A 19,914-nucleotide genomic window follows, 5' to 3' on the forward strand; every position below is an offset into this window, starting at 1 on the left:
AAATTCATTAAATGACAAGCATTTTTTAAGGAAGGCAAATGCGCTACCTGCCTTTTCCTCCATATGACGTCCCTGACGCCTGCTGCAAAAAGTCAAAATTTAACTGATAATATTTTTCATTATTAATAAAATACATAAAATGTTCAACTGATTAAAAAATCATAGATATCCTTTTAGCTGGGTAACCTTTATGTTCAAAATTATTAATGATTACACTGGGATAAATGAGTCTTATTATTTATTTTAAACACAACACGTAATAAAAATGACAGCTGCAAAAACCGTGTAATGCAGTGCGTCAATACTGCCGGGTTCATAAATATTCCAAAAGAACAATTTAAATATGAAGCGTTTAGAATTCTTCCTTGTTACGCTATGCTCAAAAATTAGTCGTATTTAGACCAATGGTTGATTATAAACTGTCAACTTGACGTCTAGTCACAATGGAGTTTATCAAAATTGGTAATTTTTTTTATCAATGTTCAGCTGAAAACTAAATACCTATGTATTTTTATAAACAACATACATTTCACTAGTGTTAATTATATATCCCCATTAAGAAATTAAACTTGATATTTGCAGAACCTGGCATCGAAAACGACAAAGAAACGTTTGCTTCCGTTAACACGATGCAATTTAAAGTCGAAGTAATATAACGTAATATTTTTAATATAATATTTGTTAATACTTGTGATGTTAAATAGTGTTTTTATTTCAAGTTCGCAAATGTAAAATGCGAATATGATAGCAGCGAAGATACATACAAAAATGACGTGGACGACTTGTTTGAAATGGGTTTGACGTTTCTATGTATATGTACTATAGCGTCCAAAAATAACGTACCACCTTCGAAATTGTCATATTTTAAAACACCGAAAGGCATTGAATCAATCTACAAGTTCGTAAACTAATTCCTTGTGAAATAATATTTAAGTTACTTTTTTAGTTTTTATTAGCTCATTGACTTGAGCTCCCTATATTTTTACTTGTTTTGAAATGGTCTACTTATCAGGTAACAATTTAATAACAATAGGCATATCCTTAATAAACAATAAAAAAATTCAAAAACTCCCAATGGTCAAGGATATATTTTAAAATTATATGATTTAGAGAAGTGGTGCGTTTTTTTAATCGCTATAGTATATGTATACTATTGCATATTACTATTTGTTAATTATTGATTATTATAATTTCAGAAATGCATGACGTTAAAAATATACTTAAACCGAACACTATCAATGTGGACGTTTTATCCCAACAAGTTTATAGCCACACTGAGGTAACAGTCGAATAAATTTCTAATTCTATTTATTTCGATATTTATATTAAAAAATATAATTTTAATTTTAGAAACCAGAAAGTGAAGTTCAACGTACTGATGTTCAAAGTTTGCATAACGATTTTTATACATTTAAATGTAGCAAGTGTGGAAGAGCATTAAAAACTAAAAAATCTCTTTTCAAACACATGATAACTCATAGCGATGTTCGTGATTTTGAATGTGAGAAATGTGGAAAAGCATTCAAAACTAAAAACAATCTTTCAGAACACATACTAACTCATAGCGATGTCCGTCCTTTTCAGTGTAAAAAATGTGGATATGCATTCAAAACTGTAAAATATCTTTCAAAACACATGTTAACTACTCATAGCGAAGTTCGTCATTTTAAATGTGAAAAATGTAAAAAAACATTCAAAACCAAAAACTGTCTTTCTTCACACATGCGTTCTCATAGCGATGCTCGTCATTTTGAATGTGAAAAATGTGGAAACGCATTCAAATCTAAAAATTATCTTTCAAGACACATGGCAACTCATAGAGATTTTCGTCATTTTGAATGTGAAATATGTGGAAAAGTATTCAAATCAAAATTAACTATTTCAAAACATATAAATACACATGTTCGTGACAAATGTAAAAAATTCTTCAAAATCAAACCTAAAAGCCACGTTTTGGAACATGTGATAACTAATACAAATGTACGTTATTTTGAGTGTGAATTATGTGGAAAAGGATTTACAACTAAACAACGTATTTCACGACATATGCAAACTCATAATGATAATCGTGATTTTGAATGTGTAGAATGTGGAAAAGCATTCAAATATAAATATAGTCTTTTATATCATATGAAAAATCATAGCGATATTCGTGACTTTGTGTGTAAAAAATGCGGAAAAGAATTTCCAACTAAACTACATATTCTACGACATATGCAAACTCATAGTGATGTTCGTAATTTTGAATGTAAAAAATGCGGAAAAGCTTTCAAACGCACTCAAAATCTTTCATCCCATATGAAAACTCATACTGATTACGATGACTGAATGTAAAAAATGTTTGTGGAAAAACATTTGACTTGAAATGTTTAACCATTTAGCTACTATGACGTTTTTCAATATCTTAGCGAAAAAAACGTATTATTTTTACCATACTTCATTATGCATAAATATACAGTTGTTTGTTGATTGTCTCTCTCTCTCTCTCTCTTGCTTGTTCATGTGTAAACGTGTAAGCGAGATGCAGATATATTATGAGTTTATTTATTTTTAGCAGTAATTGAAAACATTTGGTAGTTAGATCGCAATATTAAATTGTTTATTCAGTTGCATTCATTATGTTGACAGCACATTCCCTCTGCCTAATGATGTTGACAGCATTTTTTTATAAATAAAATGCCAACTAGATAATAAGATATAGTAGTTGTAATTTATAAGCCTACCTAGTCACATTTGAAGAAACGGGAAAAACATGCAAATATAAACACAGTCTATTAACTTATATGCAAACTCATAGTGATGTTCATGATTTTGAGTGTGAAAAATGTGGAAAAACATTCAATTATAAATAGTCTCTTTTATACCATATGCAAACTCACAATAATGTTTGTGACTTTGAATGTAAAAAAAGTGGAATAGGATTCCCAACTAAACATATTTTACGATATATACAAACTCATAGCGAAGTTTGTGATTATGAATATTAAACACATGGAAAAGCATTCACAACAAAACAACATATATCACGACATATGCAATCCAGGGCATAGAAAGTTAATATTAGTTAACTATTAAGGATTTAATAAAGGACGAATATTATGTCATTTAATTATAAAACAACTAAGTTAATGAAAGAAAAAATTATACACGGTAATTAATAAGTATAAAATATTTTAATAATTCTCTTTCAAAAATGATTTAATTTAGTTCAACTGAATGATTAATGTTATTGTATTTTTTCCCTCAATTACTTTCTTCATTAAATTATATAATTTATCTTCTCACTTCTTTTGACAAATTGTTCCTTAAGATATTAGTGACATATTATTACTTTTTTGTGTATAATTTGCTGAAGTTTATCCTTCATTGATACAGTTTCTCTGGACTTAATAACTTTACATTTTGAATGGTATCCTCAATCAAAAATCTTTCTCTGCTAATTTGTAATTGAAATAAGGTTAAGATTTTAGTTATAAAATAAAGCATAAGATATTTATAAAACTGTATCTATAATATAAATAATAAATATAGTGTGTAAATTTATACATTTGTTTCACTTTTATCAAGTTGATTCATAAAGCATCAAATCTGTTTTCTATCAAAAAAAAATTATAAAACTGATCCAAAAAGACACTTTTTGATAACCAACGAACTTCTTTTTGTATAAAAAGTAATTAATATTTTTCTAAGTAGCATTTATTATTTTACAAGTAGTAAGTAATTAATGTAAGTCGAAAATATTAATATAAATAGCAAATATTAATTATAAGTAGCATTGTATAAATAGCAAAAAAGAATTATTTAAATAGGCAAAATTATTCATTCTCTTTCTTTCAATGTCTAGGTTAACCAAACGATAATTACAAGAATATAACTTGTCAATTGCGTAATTTAAACAATGGGTAAACTGCAATAATTATAACGACAAGTAACGTAATAAATTGGCACCGAACCGATCATCACAGATGTCCAGAGGAAAAAACAATTTTTTAGGACCCCCTGAGCCCTTGGGTCGCTGACCGGTACAGGTCTATAGATCAAATGGTACCGAGCCGCCTAAGACCCTGCTTAAAAATCAAAATAACGAAAAAAATCGAACATATCCAACAAAAAAATAAATAATTATCGACAAAAAATAAAATAATTATTCAGTTGTGAACCCCTTCGTGTTGGAGATCTCGTAGTGCAACTTTTAAAAAAATTAAATAAAGTTTCTACGACTATGCATATAAGAATAGGTATACAATTATGTGCTAAAAAAACGCATCTATTTAAGAAATCATAAGAATTTAAGATATTTTTGTAAACAATATTGTTTTTGAGAGGTTTATTGCTTATTTTTTATGGTTTATTGGTACCTAGTCAATTGCCCAGAAACTTAATATAGCAAAAATATTATAATACCAAATCGTTCACAATTACGTTTACATTTGAATAAAAAAAATCAATATTATTGTGTATTCGTAAATTAAGTTATAAATAATATAAATTTTGCAGTCTATCAGTTATGCCTCCAGGCGCAAACTACCCTAGCTATGTCACTGCTGGTATGCTCATGGACCTTATCGCACATCTGCAGTTATATGTATTCAAACTTTCATTGAAATAAAATATTTATAAAAAAAATAACAAAAGTGACTCATATACATAAAAAAGGAAGCACATATAAGAAAATTATAGGTCAGTCGATTTAATCAGTACCAGATAAAGTATTCGAAATTATAATTTATAAATATGCTCGAAATCATATTGAATGTACTTAATTAATTAACAGCATGGTTTTTGTATATTGAGATCAGTAGCAACGAATTTGTTGTTTTTTTTCAGTTTTGTGAGGAAAATTCGTGATATAGGCAGACAGGTAGATGTCATCCATATTGATTTTGAAAATGTTTTTAATCAAGTTTGTCAAGCTTCGATTTTAAAAAATGGATAGTTATGGGTTTTCATGTGAAATGATTTTTTAATCATACTTTTTATGTCGTTGTTAATATAATTAACATTATTAATGAACGATGCCGGGATTAATGAGTCACATTATTTATTTTAAACACAGCACGTGTCATAACCGACAGCTGCAAAAACTGTATATAATAGATTAAACATAGTTCTAGGAAGGTTTACAAATAGTTAGTGCTCCGTCTTTTTTATGCTAGCTCTACACTACTCGCGAAGTTGTCCAACGTCAGGCGAGGACGAGAGTGAAGTAGTTCACTTTGTGCTACTTCACTTCGCCTCGGGCCGATTCGAGTGACTTTCGATCCGTGTCGGTATTTGTTGCCCAAGATAAAGGGACCGAAGTCCGAGCACGAAGTGATTCAACACACTACTCGTTCTACTTCAGTTTGAGAGTAGATGGCTTGTGATTCGCACATATGATGAGCGCTACAACGTGGTCATAGCAAACGCTTTCCTTTTTGGAATTGCTTCAGTCGGAGACGTTCATTTGGGACCCTAATGATAAAGGGCACAAAGATAAAAAAAATAAGGTCTACGATGCCTGGGTGCAAATCCAGCAAATTTTAATTTAAAACAAAATTTTAATAGAGGAATTAAAGGAAAAAATATTCCATATTTGCCACATACAGGGACTACAATAGAAAAATAACGTCGTCGCTTAAATCTGGCACTGAAGTGGAGGGTGCATTGGAATGATCTAGCATCTCTTTTTTCTCAAATTGTTTTATTTATTTGTGTTCAAAACACACATGTAGTTATTGTATGCAAGAGCACAAGCGCGCGTATTGCACGAAGTTGTACGAGTGTGTGGTAACGCTACTCGGACTTCGCACGACTTCGGCTAACTTTGCCTCGGGCAACTTCGCGAGTGGTATAGTGCTAGCTTTACACTAATAATCATAAAAATGCAGTGCTATGATAAATATTCTAAAAGAATAATTTAAATATGAGGCGATTTTAATTCCCCCTTTCTACGCTATGCTCGAAAATAATCGTATTTGAACCAAAGCTCAGAAACTGTCAGACTCGAGCCACAATGGCACTTGTCAAAACTGGTATTCTTTTTTTTTTATTTATCTAAAACAAAATGAAAATTAAATATTGTATTTTCATGAACAACACACATTTCACTCGTCGCTAATTATTTTACTAGCTAATTATATATCCCCAATAGGTATTAAACTTTATATTTACAGAACCTGGTATTGAAAACGACAAAGAAATGTTTGATTCCGTTGACACGATTCAATGTAAAGTCGAGGTAATGAAACGTAATATTTTTAACGTAATATTAGTTAATACTTGTGATGTTAAATATTTGTGTTTTTATTTCAAGTTCTCAAATGTAAAATGCGAATACGATAGCAGCGAAGATACATACAAAAATGATGTGGATGACTTGTTTGAAATGGGTTAGACGTTTATATTTATATGTACGTAGCATCCGAAAAGAATGTATCATTTTTTTATATTTCGTATATATCTAAAGACTTATTATAAACTCATATATATCATTACATAATAATAAAAAAAAATGTTAAAATCATATATATAACATTATTTAGCCTCTACTGCTAAAACACATGAAAGGCAATTCACTATTTTGTGAAGTAATATTTTCATTGCTTCTATTAGTATTTATTAGCTCATTGACTTGAGCTCCCAATATTTTTACTGGTTTTAAAGTGGTCAACTTATCAAGTAATCATTGAATTACAATAAAGGCATACTCCTAAATAAGCAACAAAAACTTTAAAAAATCCAACGGTCTGGAATATATTTTTAATTTGTGATTTAGACAAGTGTATGTATTCTATTGCATTTTAATATTTGTTAATTATTGATTATGATTTCAGAAATGCATGATGTTAAAAATATACTTAATCCGAAAAACGATGTGGACGTTTTATCCCACCAAATTTATAACGACACCGAAGTAATAGTCGAATAAATTTAAAAATTTCATCTATTACGATATTTATACTAACAAATATAATTTTAATTTTAGAAACCAGAAAGAGAAACATGTATTGAAGTTCAACGTTTACATGACGACTCTTGTAAATTTAAATGTGGTAAATGTGAAAAAGCATTCAAAACTAAAAAACGTCTTTCAGAACACATGCAAAGTCATCGTGATGTCCGTAATTTTGAATGTGAGAAATGTGGAAAAGCTTTTAAAACTAAAAACTGTCGTTCGGAACACATACTAACTCATAATGACGTTCGTCATTTTGAATGTGAAATATGTGGAAAAACGTTTAAAACTAAAAAATGTCTTTTCAAACATATGCTAACTCATAGCGATGTTCGTAATTTTGAATGTGAAAAATGTGGTAAAGCATTCAAAAACAAAAAATCTCTTTTAGAACACTCGCTAACTCATAGCGATGCTCGTCCTTTTGACTGTGAAAAATGTGGAAAAGCTTTCAAAACAAAAAAATGTCTTTTTAAACACACGCTAACTCATAGCGATCTTCGTCATTTTGAATGTGAAATATGTGGAAAAGAATACAAATCAAAATACAATATTTCAAAACATATACAAACTCATGGTGATGTACGTGACAAATGTAAAAAAGTAATCAAAATCAAACCTAAAAGTCACATTTTGGAACATGTGATAACTTATACAAATATACGTTATTTTGAGTGTAAATTATGTGGAAAAGGATTTACAACTAAACAACGTATTTCACGACATATGCAAACTCATAATGATGTACGTGATTTTGACTGTGAAAAATGTGGGAAAGCATTCAAATATAAACATAATCTTTTAACTCATATGCAAACTCATAGTGATGTTCGTGATTTTGAATGCGAAGAATGTGGAAAAGCATTCAAATATAAATACAGTCTTTTATACCATTTGAAAACTCATAGCGATATTCGTGACTTTGTGTGTAAAAAATGCGGAAAAGAATTCCCAACTAAACTACATATTTTACGACATATGCAAACCCATAGCAATGTCCGTAATTTTGAATGTACAAAATGTGGAAAAGCTTTTAAACGCACACAAAATCTTTCATCACATATGAAAACTCATATTGCTATCGGTGACTGAAAATATTTTTCTCATTCAAAAATCCTTCTCAGCAATTTGTAAATAAAATAAAATTTATTTTTAGTTATTAGAATATAGTATAAGAAATTTATATAACTGTATCTATATTATAAATATTAATAAACGTGTTGTGTAAATTAATGAATGTGTTTCATTTTTTTTAATTAACAGTGGATTTTATGAAATACACTCCGGAGGGTCACTTAGGATGGGCAATATTTGACCCTCTTGAATTTAGCAAGTAAAATGCATGTCATTTAATTAAATACTACGAATTTTATTGCTATCATAATATTAAAAAAAAAAAAACTACCGACTGACAAACTTCCCCCCTCTCTAAAAAAATCTGAATAAGTGTTTTTGATTCTAAACCAGAAATTCTTGGGTTATACCTAGAAGTAAAACTAAAAAAATTTTTTGAATATATCCTAAAAATATTTTTTTAAATATGTCATTTCAGTGAAATCGTATCGGAATACATTTTCACCAGTAGATATATATTTTTACTATTAAAAATATAATTTATATGGAAGGTGCTAGTAAAATTATGTGTTTTCAACTATTCCATACATAGTAATATATACATTTACATACTTATTTATCATTATGTATTTATATGCGATGTATAAATGCTAGTGATATTACCACTGACTAGTGGACTTTTGCCCCCCCCCCCCCCTCCTGTAAAAAGCTGAAATTACGTAACTGAATACATTTCTGGTTCTGTTTCTCAATGTTATGTAGTAATAAAATTTATGACATTATCATTGTGTGTCATTTTACAAGAAATAAGTCACAACGGTTTTAACCTATACTGACAATATTCTGAATTGATACCCGATTTTATTAAAAGAATATTTATTTTTGTCACATCTGATAATTTTTTTTAAAATATAATTTTCTAATATAATATAGAGGAGTATTGCGGAGAAATATCCAAAAATTAACATTTTATTCCAATATGTATAGGAATATTTACATAATAATGACATGCATACTTGGATAAGGTGACGGGAGTTTGAAAATATCAAAGGAAACTAAATAACCATTGTTCATTCGAGAATGCTGAGGAAGCTAAAAAAATATCCCCTCAGACATTTCTGATCGAGGACAAAGGAAAAATAAAATTTATCAGGAGTAAGAAAGGCAATCAAGCAGCCTTTCCACATCGATCGTCAATTTTGGATCAGCCCAGCCGCCAAGGCAAGAACAATCCATCTATATATCTATATCTTTAAATAATTCATTGCACAAAATTTGTACAGCTGAAAAATAAGCTGTAATAACATAAGGATTTTTTATTTAATTTTAGAGTACGCTCGGGATAAGGATTCCAGTTTGTTATTGTGTGCGTGAACTGTGTGGCTCAAAGCAATTTCGCTCAGAATATTTAATTTTTTTATTTTAAAAGAAAATATATGTTTATTTAACATACATACATCTGAGCTAAGTTGGAAATTTCAATGGACAATTAAAAATATATTATATAATCGAAGAAACCAGACATTGATGTCATTAATTAAATATTTGCAAAATTCAAAATCTTTCACTAGTCAAAAAAATAATGAAGTCTTTAGCTATTCTTCAAAAGCAAAAAGATATAAAATGGGGAAAGAAACTATTCACAGATTGTTTAATGGCTCGACGACTCTATTAAATCATTAGAATCCATTGAATAAATTAAAAAATTATCATTGGCGCAACGATAAGAATAATAACTATTTTAAGCCTTACAGAGAATAGTGTAAAAAATCCAACAACGTACGGATTAATGGAAAAATAATTAAAATATTTTAATCCATGGGTAAGAGAATGAATAACTTACAGTGTAAATTTGAAGCCTTGATATCAATTAACCCAGATATGCCCAATTTTGTTCTCTTAAAATTTCATTTATAAATAAAAAACAGTGGCACGAGTTTAGTGACCTACCCATGGGACAGTGGGCATATCTGGGTTTGAAACCAATATCAACACAAAATTATTTAAAATAAATCACTAGAGAAGATCGAACTTCTGTGCCACACTGCACTTTAATGACGAATACCAGCGTTGACAAATCAGCGACTGTCCTTAAAAGAGAAAGCGAGACAACGAAGTACATGCTACATCGCTTCTCCCTCTCATATACATGTACACGCACACAATAACAAACCGGCATCCTTATCCCGAGCATACTCTAACTTTATAAACTCACATAAGATTGCATTTTAAAAGCATTGTTCACACAAATTGTTAATAACCTATCTTAACAGTTAGATAAGTGCTCATCTTTTATACACTGGATAGTTGGCACTTTACTGCTTCAGTTATGAACCATCGAGAGATTCAAATGTGTGAAATTTCATCAGATAAAGAAATTGAGAATTGAAATGAGGGCATTCTAATTCTCAAGAATATCAGTAACAATATTTTGTTACACCACGGAGCAGCAAGGCGAAAAGTATGACGCACGCAACCCAAAGGAATGGCTAAGGGAGTCATGGTCAGAGGGTGGCAGGGTGGAATAGACTGGTGCTCGCCGTAGAAGACAGACGTTACTTCGACTCTGCGGCTTAAGCAACAGACTTACGACGAAACTAGACGAAAATTAACGTCTAACAATTTTTTTATCAAACCCAATTTTTTTTCTATATATGCTTATTTAATCATTTGCGCATTTATCATCAAACTATATGTACATATATGAACCTATGAATACAGACCATAAATAAAATACGTATCGCGTAGTAAAACTTTATTTAAAAACTTAATAATTAAAATTAAACAGCTTCCAAAACACAGGCATCTTGAAACATGGATAAATATCTATTTGGTTCCTCAACCTATAGTAGTAACTACATGCGATATTCTGCAATTTGTTATAATGGAAAATATTTTCTTGAACGAAAATATCACAATTGCTTTTCAGATCAGATTAATGAAAGCTGCTATATAATAGCAGTTTTAAATCTTAATGTTTTTCAGATTTGTGAGCAACAATATGAAGTTCAATATATTAAAAGAAAAAACTACATATTAATATTCTAATGTTTTTCCACATTTATCACATTCAAGTATCTAATGTGTTTATGAATTTGCATATGTTGTGAAAGATTATTTTTAGTATTGAACATTTTTTGACATATTTCACATTCAAAGTCACAAGTATTGCTATGAATTTTCATATGTCGTGAAAGATATTGTTTTATTTTGAATGCCTTTCCACATTCTTCACATTTAAAGTCACTAACGAGTTTATGAGTTTGTATATGTTTTGAATGAGTATTTTTAGTTTTGAATGTTTTTCCACATTCTTCACATTCAAAGCTTTTAATGACATTATGAGTTTTCATATGTTGTGAAAGATAACGTTTAGAATGTAACGATTTTCCACACATTTTACATTCCATGTTGGTATTCTGTTTATGCTTTTGCATATGTTGTAAAAGATTGTTTCTAGTATTGAAAATTTTTTGACATTTTTCACATTCAAAGTCACGACTATTGCTATGAGTTAGTATGTGCAGTGATAGATTCTGTTTACTTCTGAATGCTTTTCTACATATTTCACATTCAAAGTCACGAACGTCACTATGAATTAGCATATGTTTTGACAGAGTACATTTTAATTTAAATGTTTTTTCACATATTTCACATCCAAAGTCACCAATGAGTTTATGAATATGCATATGTCGTGTCAGAGTGCTTCTGGTTATAAATGATTTTCGACATTTTTCACATTCAAAGTCACGAATGTTGTTATGAGTTTTTATATGTACTGAAAGATAATGTTTACGTTTGAATGCCTTTCCACATTTTTCACATTCAAAGCTACAAACATTGCTATGTGTTTGCATATATCGAAAAAGAATGCATTTTGCTTTGAATGATTTTTCACGTTTGCTACATTCAAATCTATTAGAATCAACATTATTGCATTGATCCAATCGAGTTGATGTTTCACTTTCAGATTTCTAAAATTTAAATCATATTCGTTAGATAAGTTGAGAATATCGAAATAAATAGATTTAAAAATTTATTTATCGATTACTTTGGTGTCGTTGTAAATTTGGTGAGTTAAAACGTTCACCTCGGTAGTGTTTGCTTTAAGTATATCTTTAACGTCGTGCATTTCTGAAATCATAGAATAATCAATAATTGATGTCCCTTAAAAAAAAAAATTTAATTGAAAAACAATCAACTTTTAATATTAACATTATTACTGCGTTCCAAATAAATCTTGACCAATTTTTTTATGTAATTTTCCTGCAAATATTATTATAAGCAATTATCTAAACCAAAGCGTCAAACATATTACACACTAAATACTGACCACGTCACACGTACCTTAGCTTCGATCGTTCGCTAGACTAATGAAACGCTAATGCTCAGTTTATACATTTAATGCACACTACAAATAAAATGATGTTCAATCTATGCTTTTATTAAATGCTAATTTTTTATTATTGGAATGCACAAATAATTTGTTTTATGGAACAGTGAAATTTATATATTGCTCATTTAAATTATTTAAATAAAATGCATAATTTGTATACAGAGCATATACCAGTTTTATAACATAGAAATCGTATTATTGGAACAGAAAATCAAGATCTTTATATGATAAATAAGCAATAGATATTTACAAAATCTTTTATGTGTAACTTTTGTCGTGTTTACAAGGAAACAAAAATGTATCCTAAAATTTTATTTGTGACTATGTCAACGCAGTCAGCTATACAATAATGTAAAATCGCAGTATAAAAAACCGACTCTTACTGCAATAATTTTCGTACCGACAAGCAGTAATATTATTGCTATTTCTGTTGCGTCGGTCTATGGAAACCTATTACCTTAATATAATTTATTTTTATCTTAGAAAGCGCTAACTTTTTTGGATCTGGGCAATGATTGGAATTCCACATAGCATTAATTTTGTTGGATTAGTTGAACTTTTAAGCAAATATAATCCAACGTAAGTGAAACATGATTAAAAAGTATGAGAAACAGTTTCATTATCTTCCGAATATAATACAGAACAAGTTTATTAACGTGTGAGGTTCATACGGGCCAAGAAATCGTTAGCCAGCTAATAAAATTCAACAGCATATATAATATATAAGTATGTCAAACCTATTTCAAACATGTCATTGTATGTATCTTCGCTGCTATCGTTTTCGCGTTTTATATTAATCTATAAAAAAAAAACATTGTTTAAGATCACAAATGTTAACAAGCAAATTAACGATTGTTACGGGTTGTACCTTAGCTTCACATTCAACGGAAGTCAACGTTTTATTTTCATTTTCGATGTCAGGTTCTGTAAATATGAATATTTTGTAAGAAAAACGTATAAGCACATACAAGTAATATCAGCCGATAGACTATTTTGTACATTTAGATGTTAACTGTCATTAGAAAAAAGAAAATAGTACCGGTTTTAATAAACGCCATCATAATAGCGCTATTTGACAGTTCATAACAAATGGTTCGGTCCAAATACGTTCAATTGTTGAGTATACCGTAAAATAACAATTGAAAATGTCTCAATATTAAATTTTTCTTTTAAAATTGTTAATAAATAATTATTAACTTTTAAAACTTTTCACTTTTAACGTAAGTAATTAAATTAATTTAAAGCTAGATTTACGAAACACGGCAATTTTACCGATTTAATTGCCATGATAAAAAATACAGAAAACATTTACATAAATTGCAAACTGGTAATAATTTGTTAGTTAATATTACATATATTGCGACAAACTATGGTGGGCGAGTATCTTTATTCTCCGAGCAATGGTGGAGAAGCTGGCGGAAGGTCGTTGTCCAGTGGATGGTCCTCAGAGGTCTTGTAGAGTTGTGACAGTGAAAGTGTAGTGGAGAATGACTCCTCTTTGCTGCGGTGCTCGTATCTGGCCTCGAGTCGTTTTTGGTCTCGGGCCGTATTTTTCTCGGGTCGTGTCTGACCTCTACTCAATGGAAATCAGCCATAAGTATCAAGGGTTGCAAATCTCGCTGACGAATCACAACCATGCAGTAACCATCTACCCAATTGTTATACTTGTTTCTTCAACCAAAGAAATATGTCTACGCCTCTAGAAAGTGACATTTGCTTAATGGACATCCTTCCGAGGTGAAATGGTGCAACGGAAATATTGTAGCTTTACGGTGCTTTTTCTCTTTCGATGATACACTGTTTTCCGTGCCCGTTTCGCAACAAAAAAATATTCTTTCAATGCATCGTACAGTAATTGCGTGTTATATATGTGAAACCTTTCTTTTTCTAGACGTAATGAGGGATTTTGTGTGGTCCTATACTTTACATTCTATTGCCTAGTTCATCCTTATTATTACGGATGATCATACTTGGTTGGATTTTATGTATCCCAATATTTTATTAGCTAAAAAAAGAAATAAAAAAAGTTGTACTTAAATGTCCCCTGGACTCTATTGATTCGGTACTAATCTCAGTAAATTTCGGCAGTTTATTTGTATCCCCTTCTCACCCCCATACCGATAGGGGTTTTCTTGGACTAAAACGACTTCTAATGTATCACTATCCATCTAAGCGACCCCGAAAACTATGGGTTTGACACCAGTATCGGTTTTCATATAACACCTCCCCTCCCACACACACCCCTAAAACCTAAGAATGTTTAACCCCCAGAATATTTTTTCTAGATAGCAAGTCATGCGTATATCTAGTTTGGTTTAAATTGCTCTTGGTAATCCATAGTTAAGCAGGAACATACATATAGTTTATCTATGGGTTCCGGTTTCACAAAATTTTCGAGATTTTTAGCTCTCACTAGCATCTTGCCATCTAAAAACTAGCACATTTGGTCAATTTACCCTAGCTACCGTTCGTCGTTGGTGACTTTTTTTCTCTCTCAGCATTCCAAAATGTACAAAAATTTCCGAAATGAATTTTTATTTTTAGCTGTTCCTGTTTAGTAGTCATAGAATTTTATTTTTTGCCCTCTAAAAGATGATTTAAACTTCGCCCTTACATCTAATTAATTTGAAATTTTCTTTTCCTTGATAATAACCTTTTTAAAACTTTTACTTCCGTGTATTTTAAAGTAATCATTTGAATAATTTAAATGCTACATAACTAAATCAGTGCCACTTTAGCGTGCGTTCTTTATTAGGTCCAGTGGGATTGATTTTACGGATTTAAAACATACAGCCTGTACGCTTCAAATCCACAGAACCAAAACAAACTTGATATAATGTAAACAAACTTTGGCGACGGGTGGCAATTAGATACAGATTGAGATGCTGCAGTAGTATTTTTTATTGAATATTTGATGAAGTTACATGTTAGAATATTATTATATACAGTGTGAGCGGACGGTGCGCGAGGCACGCACCAGCCGTGTGAATTCGCCAAGAGTATGTGCCTACGTCACGTCAGTGTTAACAGAGTGCCGCCAAATTTTGGCCATAATAAAACCTAAATAAATACATACAAATAAGCCCTCACAATACCTAAAGAAATATTACAAAACTTCTTTATTTCCTCACAGATGGTGTTCCTGGCATACATGCCATATACATATTTACACAAAACCCTGTCTTGCGTACTTCGTCCCCGAGAAACTCCTCCTGTCTTCATGGATTTTATTAGACTTTGCTAGATCACCATATAGGACCACTTCCGGAATTAAATTTATCAGCGCGTCTCTCTGTGAAGAATCCGTTTTCAAAGTTAAAGTCTTTTTATCCATTGTTTCTTTCAATTTAGTCATATCTTGAATGTATAAATGTGTCGATATGGCATAAAGAAAGCGACCATTTGTGTGAAAATACGGAAGCATTTTTTACACCGCATTATCTTATAAAAGGATGCGCGCTTCCCGCTCGAAACCTGTATCCTCTATAAGTATTGTGAAACATCTAATGACGAGCAACGAATAGGAAGCGAGATATTTGCAAAAAAACAATTTTTGTGATCTTTGACTAGCAGACACTCGATCTTATTAGACTTTTCAGCCCATCTTTAAAAAGTCAAAACAAAGGTTTGTGCAAAATTTCAGCTTTCTATCTTTTATTCCGAGATTTAGCCTTTATTTCGCCTTATTTGACTGGACTAATAAAATATTTTGGAATTGATTATAATTGAAAATATTTTCTTGAAAGAAAATATCATAATAGTTTTTCAGATCAGATTAACGAATATTGTTATACATATATTAAGTTTTAAATTAGAATGTTTTTCCACATGTTTCAAATTCAAAGGTGTGTGCAACACTATGAGATGAATATGTCTTCAAAGAAAGTAGATATTAATATTTTAATGTTTTTCCACATAAGTCGCTAATGTGTTTATGAATTTGCATATGTTGTGAAAGGTTATTTTTAGTATTGAATGTTTTTCGACATTTTTCACATTCAAAGTCACGAGTATTACTATGAGTTTTCATATGTCGTGAAAGATATTGTTTTATTTTGAACACTTTTCCACATTCTTTACATTTAAAGTCACTAATGAGTTTATGAGTTTGTATATGTTTTGAATGATTATTTTTAGTTTTGAATGCTTTCCCACATTCTGAACATTCAAAGTCACTTATGAGATTATGTGTTTGCATATGTTGTGAGAGATTGCTTTTGGTATAAAATGTTTTTCGACAGTTTTCACATTCAAAGTCACGACTATCGCTATGAGTTAGCATGTGTAGTGAAAGATAGTTACATTTCTCACATTCAAAATCACGAATGTCACTATGACTTTTTATATGTTTTGAAAAAACTGATTTTAAGTTGAATGTTTTACCACATTCTTCACATTTTAAACCATTAATGACATTATCAGTTTGCATATGTTTCAAGTCGACATATTGTTTATGAGTTTGCATATGTTGTGAAAGATTATTTCTAGTATTGAAAGTTTTTTGACATTTTTCACATTCAAAGTCACGACTATTGCTATGAGTAAGCATGTGTAGTAAAAGATTTTGTTTAGTCCTGAATGATTTTCGACATGTTTCACATTCAAAGTCACGAACATCACTATGAGTTAGCATATGTTTTGAAAGAGCAGATTTCAATTTAAATGTTTTTTCACATAATTCACATTCAAAGTCACCAACGAGTTTATGAATATGCATATGTCGTGTCAGAGTGCTTCTGGTTATAAATGATTTTCGACATTTTTCACATTCAAAGTCACGAATGTTGTTATGAGTTTTTATATGTACTGAAAGATAGTGTTTACGTTTGAATGCCTTTCCACATTTTTCACATTCAAAGCTACAAACATTGCTATGTGTTTGCATATATCGAAAAAGAATGCATTTTGCTTTGAATGCTTTTTCACGTTTGCTACATTCAAATATATTAAAATCAACATTATTTTGTTGCTCCAATTGAGTTGATGTTTCACTTTCTGTTTTCTAAAATTTAAATCATATTTGTTAGAAAAGTTGACAATATCAAAATAATTAGAATTAAAAAAATATTTATCTATTACTTTGGTGTCGTTGTAAATTTGGTGAGTTAAAACGTTCACCTCGGTAGTGTTTGCTTTAAATATATCTTTAACGTCGTGCATTTCTGAAATCATAGGATAATCAATAATTGACATATATTAAAACGTATATAATTACTATCAGAATGAGGGGACAGTAACCTCGAGCTTTACGATTTATAGGCCTTATTTTTTCTCATTGTTTAATAAAGGGTGCTATTTAACAGGGAATTTTATAAATTAGTTATCATAAATGCTAACAACACGTGTCTTTAAAAATTTATCAATCACGCATAAACTAGCTGATTACTTAAACTCTTGTACTAAAAATTTCATTTAGTCATTGAAAAATATCTGCTTTTAATATTAATATTATTATTGTGTTCTAAATAAACGTTCTCGATCAATTTCGTTATTTAATTTTCTTTTAAATATTACTAAACAGCAGGCGTGAATCCTGAGAGTAACGGCAATATACTCACTATGTTTTTTAATTCATGTCTATTTTATATATTACTCATTTAAATTGTAATCTATTTTATTCAAATAAACTCAAATTAAACATCATTTAAAAATATGAAAAACTATTCCAGAAATTATACAAGCAGTCACCAATATAAGTACTGACTACACACAATGTTGTTAAGCTTCAATTGTTCGCTACACTAATGAAACGCTAATTCGCAGTTCATATAAATATTTAATGCACGTTACATAAAAAAATTTGTTCCATCTATGCATTTATTTAATGCTCATATATTATTATTTTAATGCACAACATGGAACACAGTATTTAATATATTGCTCATTTAAATTGCCCTCTAATTAATAATAAATTTGTATACTGTGCATATAACAAAAAGTAAATATCTTTATAAATAAGTGTAACTTTTGCCATTTTTACGAGGAAGCAAAAAATGTATCTCATCTTTGATTTTTAAGATTTTATACACAGCCAACTGTAATATTATTACTTCAATAATTTTTGTACAGCCAAGCAGTAATATTATTTCTATCGTTATTGCGTCAGTCTATGAGAACTTATTACCTTAACATAATATATTATTATTTTAGAGTTAACTTTTTCGTATTGATTTGGATACCAATTCATTATCTTCCAAATATAGTACAGAACAAGTTTATTAGCGTGTGAGGTTCAAACAGGCCAAGAAATCGTCAGCCTGCTAATAAAATTCATCAGCATATATAAAATATAAGTATGTCAAACCTATTTCGAACATGTCGTTGTATGTATCTTCGCTGCTATCGTATTCGCGTTTTATATTTATCTTTAAAAAAAACATTCTTTAAGATCACAAATGTTAACAAGTAAATTAACGATTGTTACGCGTTGCACCTTAGCTTCACATGCAACGGAAGTCAACATTTTATTTTCATTTTCGATGTAAGGTTCTGTAAATATGAATATTAAGTAAATAAACCTACAAGTAATATTAGCCGAAAGGCTATTTTATACATTTAGATGTTAATTGCGATTAGAAAAAATAAAATAGTACCGGTTTTAATAAGCGCCATTGCAATATCGCTTATTTGACAGTTCATAACAAATGGGTTGGTCCAAATACGTTCAATTGTTGAGTATCAGAATTAGAAATCTTTCTTTTAAAATACTGTAAACAAATAATTAATAAGTTTTAATTAACGTTTAATTAAAGTAAAAACGTAAGTAATTAAAGTAATTTAATGCTGGATTACGAAACACAGATATTTTACCGATTTAATTCCCATGATAAAAAATACAGAAAACGTAGTTTTTTTATTGATATAATGGTAAGAATATACACCTTAATATTTTTTTGCGGCTAACTAATTATATCAACCCGGGCCATGAACTGCTTCTTCAATACCAGCCCAGGTACTATGCGGTTGCTGGCTTATACCAGATGATTAGTATTGAGTCCAAACTCATCGGAGGGGCTGATGGATTTTTACGTCCAAAGAGCCGTCTACACCTCCCACCCCCGTAGTACTATTAAATTTAAGAGTTTACTTAGTATATTTGTTTAGTGTTAATGAGCGAGTCCTAGTTAGCAGTAATCATTATCCTCATCGTAATAGCTCTTCCTTTCTAGAGTCGCCCATGACGCCATCTAAGGACACAAGCATCGTTACTATACTGTGCTACTCACTCCCGATCATCCCTTGCTCCTCGAAAAAAGCACACTCTTCCACCTGAAAAACACACCAGCGTACAAATCGAAAGTTGCAATGGCAAAATTTCACGAATTGATACAGCATATTCTCCTGATTTAATACCATACGATTATTATTTATTCCCAAACTTGAAGAAATGGCTCGGTGGTAAGAGATTTGGGTCAAATGAGGAGATCATCGCTGAAACAGAGGCCTATTTTGAGGGCTTTCAAAACTCGAACCGACAAATTGGAGAATCGTTAAAAGAAATGTATTA

At 30.2% G+C, this 19,914-nt stretch overlaps 4 protein-coding genes across 10 annotated transcripts; 2 read left to right on the top strand and 2 right to left on the bottom strand.

Annotated features, from left to right (window-relative positions):
- The first annotated feature begins 388 nt into the window (after positions 1-388).
- LOC148229218 (uncharacterized) lies at positions 389-3,543 on the top strand. 4 transcript variants are annotated; one of them, XM_088198545.1, is made up of 5 exons: positions 389-462; positions 583-657; positions 720-795; positions 1,197-1,279; positions 1,351-3,543. In XM_088198545.1, the coding sequence occupies exons 3-5, from the start codon at positions 792-794 to the stop codon at positions 2,326-2,328; spliced, it is 1,065 nt and encodes a 354-aa protein (XP_088054671.1). In that variant the 5' UTR covers positions 389-462; positions 583-657; positions 720-791; the 3' UTR covers positions 2,329-3,543. The 4 variants fall into 4 exon arrangements, with proteins under 4 accessions (XP_088054671.1, XP_088054673.1, XP_088054669.1 ...); XM_088198547.1 differs by having other exon boundaries at positions 583-647; positions 720-898; XM_088198543.1 differs by having other exon boundaries at positions 583-647.
- A 2,419-nt stretch (positions 3,544-5,962) lies between these two features.
- On the top strand, positions 5,963-8,082 carry LOC148229219 (uncharacterized). Of its 4 annotated transcripts, none has more exons than XM_088198534.1 (5): positions 5,963-6,014; positions 6,156-6,220; positions 6,296-6,392; positions 6,816-6,895; positions 6,968-8,082. In XM_088198534.1, exons 1-3 carry the CDS (start codon positions 5,996-5,998, stop codon positions 6,374-6,376), a joined length of 165 nt encoding a protein of 54 aa, XP_088054660.1. In that variant the 5' UTR covers positions 5,963-5,995; the 3' UTR covers positions 6,377-6,392; positions 6,816-6,895; positions 6,968-8,082. The 4 variants fall into 4 exon arrangements, with proteins under 4 accessions (XP_088054660.1, XP_088054656.1, XP_088054659.1 ...); XM_088198530.1 differs by having other exon boundaries at positions 6,296-6,371; XM_088198533.1 differs by having other exon boundaries at positions 5,972-6,014.
- A 2,669-nt stretch (positions 8,083-10,751) lies between these two features.
- On the bottom strand, positions 10,752-13,526 carry LOC148229220 (uncharacterized). Its single transcript, XM_088198550.1, has 5 exons — positions 13,447-13,526; positions 13,276-13,331; positions 13,145-13,205; positions 12,063-12,145; positions 10,752-11,985 (listed from the first exon to the last, which is right to left on the bottom strand). The coding sequence occupies exons 1-5, from the start codon at positions 13,466-13,468 to the stop codon at positions 11,056-11,058; spliced, it is 1,152 nt and encodes a 383-aa protein (XP_088054676.1). The 5' UTR covers positions 13,469-13,526; the 3' UTR covers positions 10,752-11,055.
- A 1,758-nt stretch (positions 13,527-15,284) lies between these two features.
- LOC148229221 (uncharacterized) lies at positions 15,285-19,761 on the bottom strand. Its single transcript, XM_088198516.1, has 6 exons — positions 19,289-19,761; positions 19,001-19,114; positions 18,841-18,896; positions 18,712-18,772; positions 17,487-17,569; positions 15,285-17,409 (listed from the first exon to the last, which is right to left on the bottom strand). The coding sequence occupies exons 2-6, from the start codon at positions 19,044-19,046 to the stop codon at positions 16,300-16,302; spliced, it is 1,356 nt and encodes a 451-aa protein (XP_088054642.1). The 5' UTR covers positions 19,047-19,114; positions 19,289-19,761; the 3' UTR covers positions 15,285-16,299.
- Between the last annotated feature and the right edge of the window lie 153 nt (positions 19,762-19,914).

The sequence above is a fragment of the Plectrocnemia conspersa genome, unplaced genomic scaffold, assembly GCF_051122295.1.
Source record: "Plectrocnemia conspersa isolate PC_06_02 unplaced genomic scaffold, ASM5112229v1 ptg000011l, whole genome shotgun sequence".
Lineage (NCBI taxonomy): Eukaryota > Metazoa > Arthropoda > Insecta > Trichoptera > Polycentropodidae > Plectrocnemia > Plectrocnemia conspersa.

What these genes read in the sequence shown, in the direction of transcription:
- LOC148229218 (XM_088198543.1), top strand. An exon ending in GGACGACTTGTTTGAAATGG is followed by an intron (nt 796 to 1,196) that starts GTTTGACGTTTC and finishes TTATAATTTCAG; the next exon opens with AAATGCATGACGTTAAAAAT. An exon ending in AAGTTTATAGCCACACTGAG is followed by an intron (nt 1,280 to 1,350) that starts GTAACAGTCGAA and finishes TTTTAATTTTAG; the next exon opens with AAACCAGAAAGTGAAGTTCA.
- LOC148229219 (XM_088198530.1), top strand. An exon ending in GGATGACTTGTTTGAAATGG is followed by an intron (nt 6,372 to 6,815) that starts GTTAGACGTTTA and finishes TTATGATTTCAG; the next exon opens with AAATGCATGATGTTAAAAAT. An exon ending in AAATTTATAACGACACCGAA is followed by an intron (nt 6,896 to 6,967) that starts GTAATAGTCGAA and finishes TTTTAATTTTAG; the next exon opens with AAACCAGAAAGAGAAACATG.
- LOC148229220 (XM_088198550.1), bottom strand. Translation starts at nt 13,468, where the DNA reads ATGATGGCGTTTATTAAAACCG. An exon ending in GATGGCGTTTATTAAAACCG is followed by an intron (nt 13,332 to 13,446) that starts GTACTATTTTCT and finishes TCATATTTACAG; the next exon opens with AACCTGACATCGAAAATGAA. An exon ending in CAATGACATGTTTGAAATAG is followed by an intron (nt 12,146 to 13,144) that starts GTTTGACATACT and finishes CTATGATTTCAG; the next exon opens with AAATGCACGACGTTAAAGAT.
- LOC148229221 (XM_088198516.1), bottom strand. Translation starts at nt 19,046, where the DNA reads ATGAACTGTCAAATAAGCGATATTGCAATGGCGCTTATTAAAACCG. An exon ending in CAACGACATGTTCGAAATAG is followed by an intron (nt 17,570 to 18,711) that starts GTTTGACATACT and finishes CTATGATTTCAG; the next exon opens with AAATGCACGACGTTAAAGAT. An exon ending in AAATTTACAACGACACCAAA is followed by an intron (nt 17,410 to 17,486) that starts GTAATAGATAAA and finishes TTTAAATTTTAG; the next exon opens with AAAACAGAAAGTGAAACATC.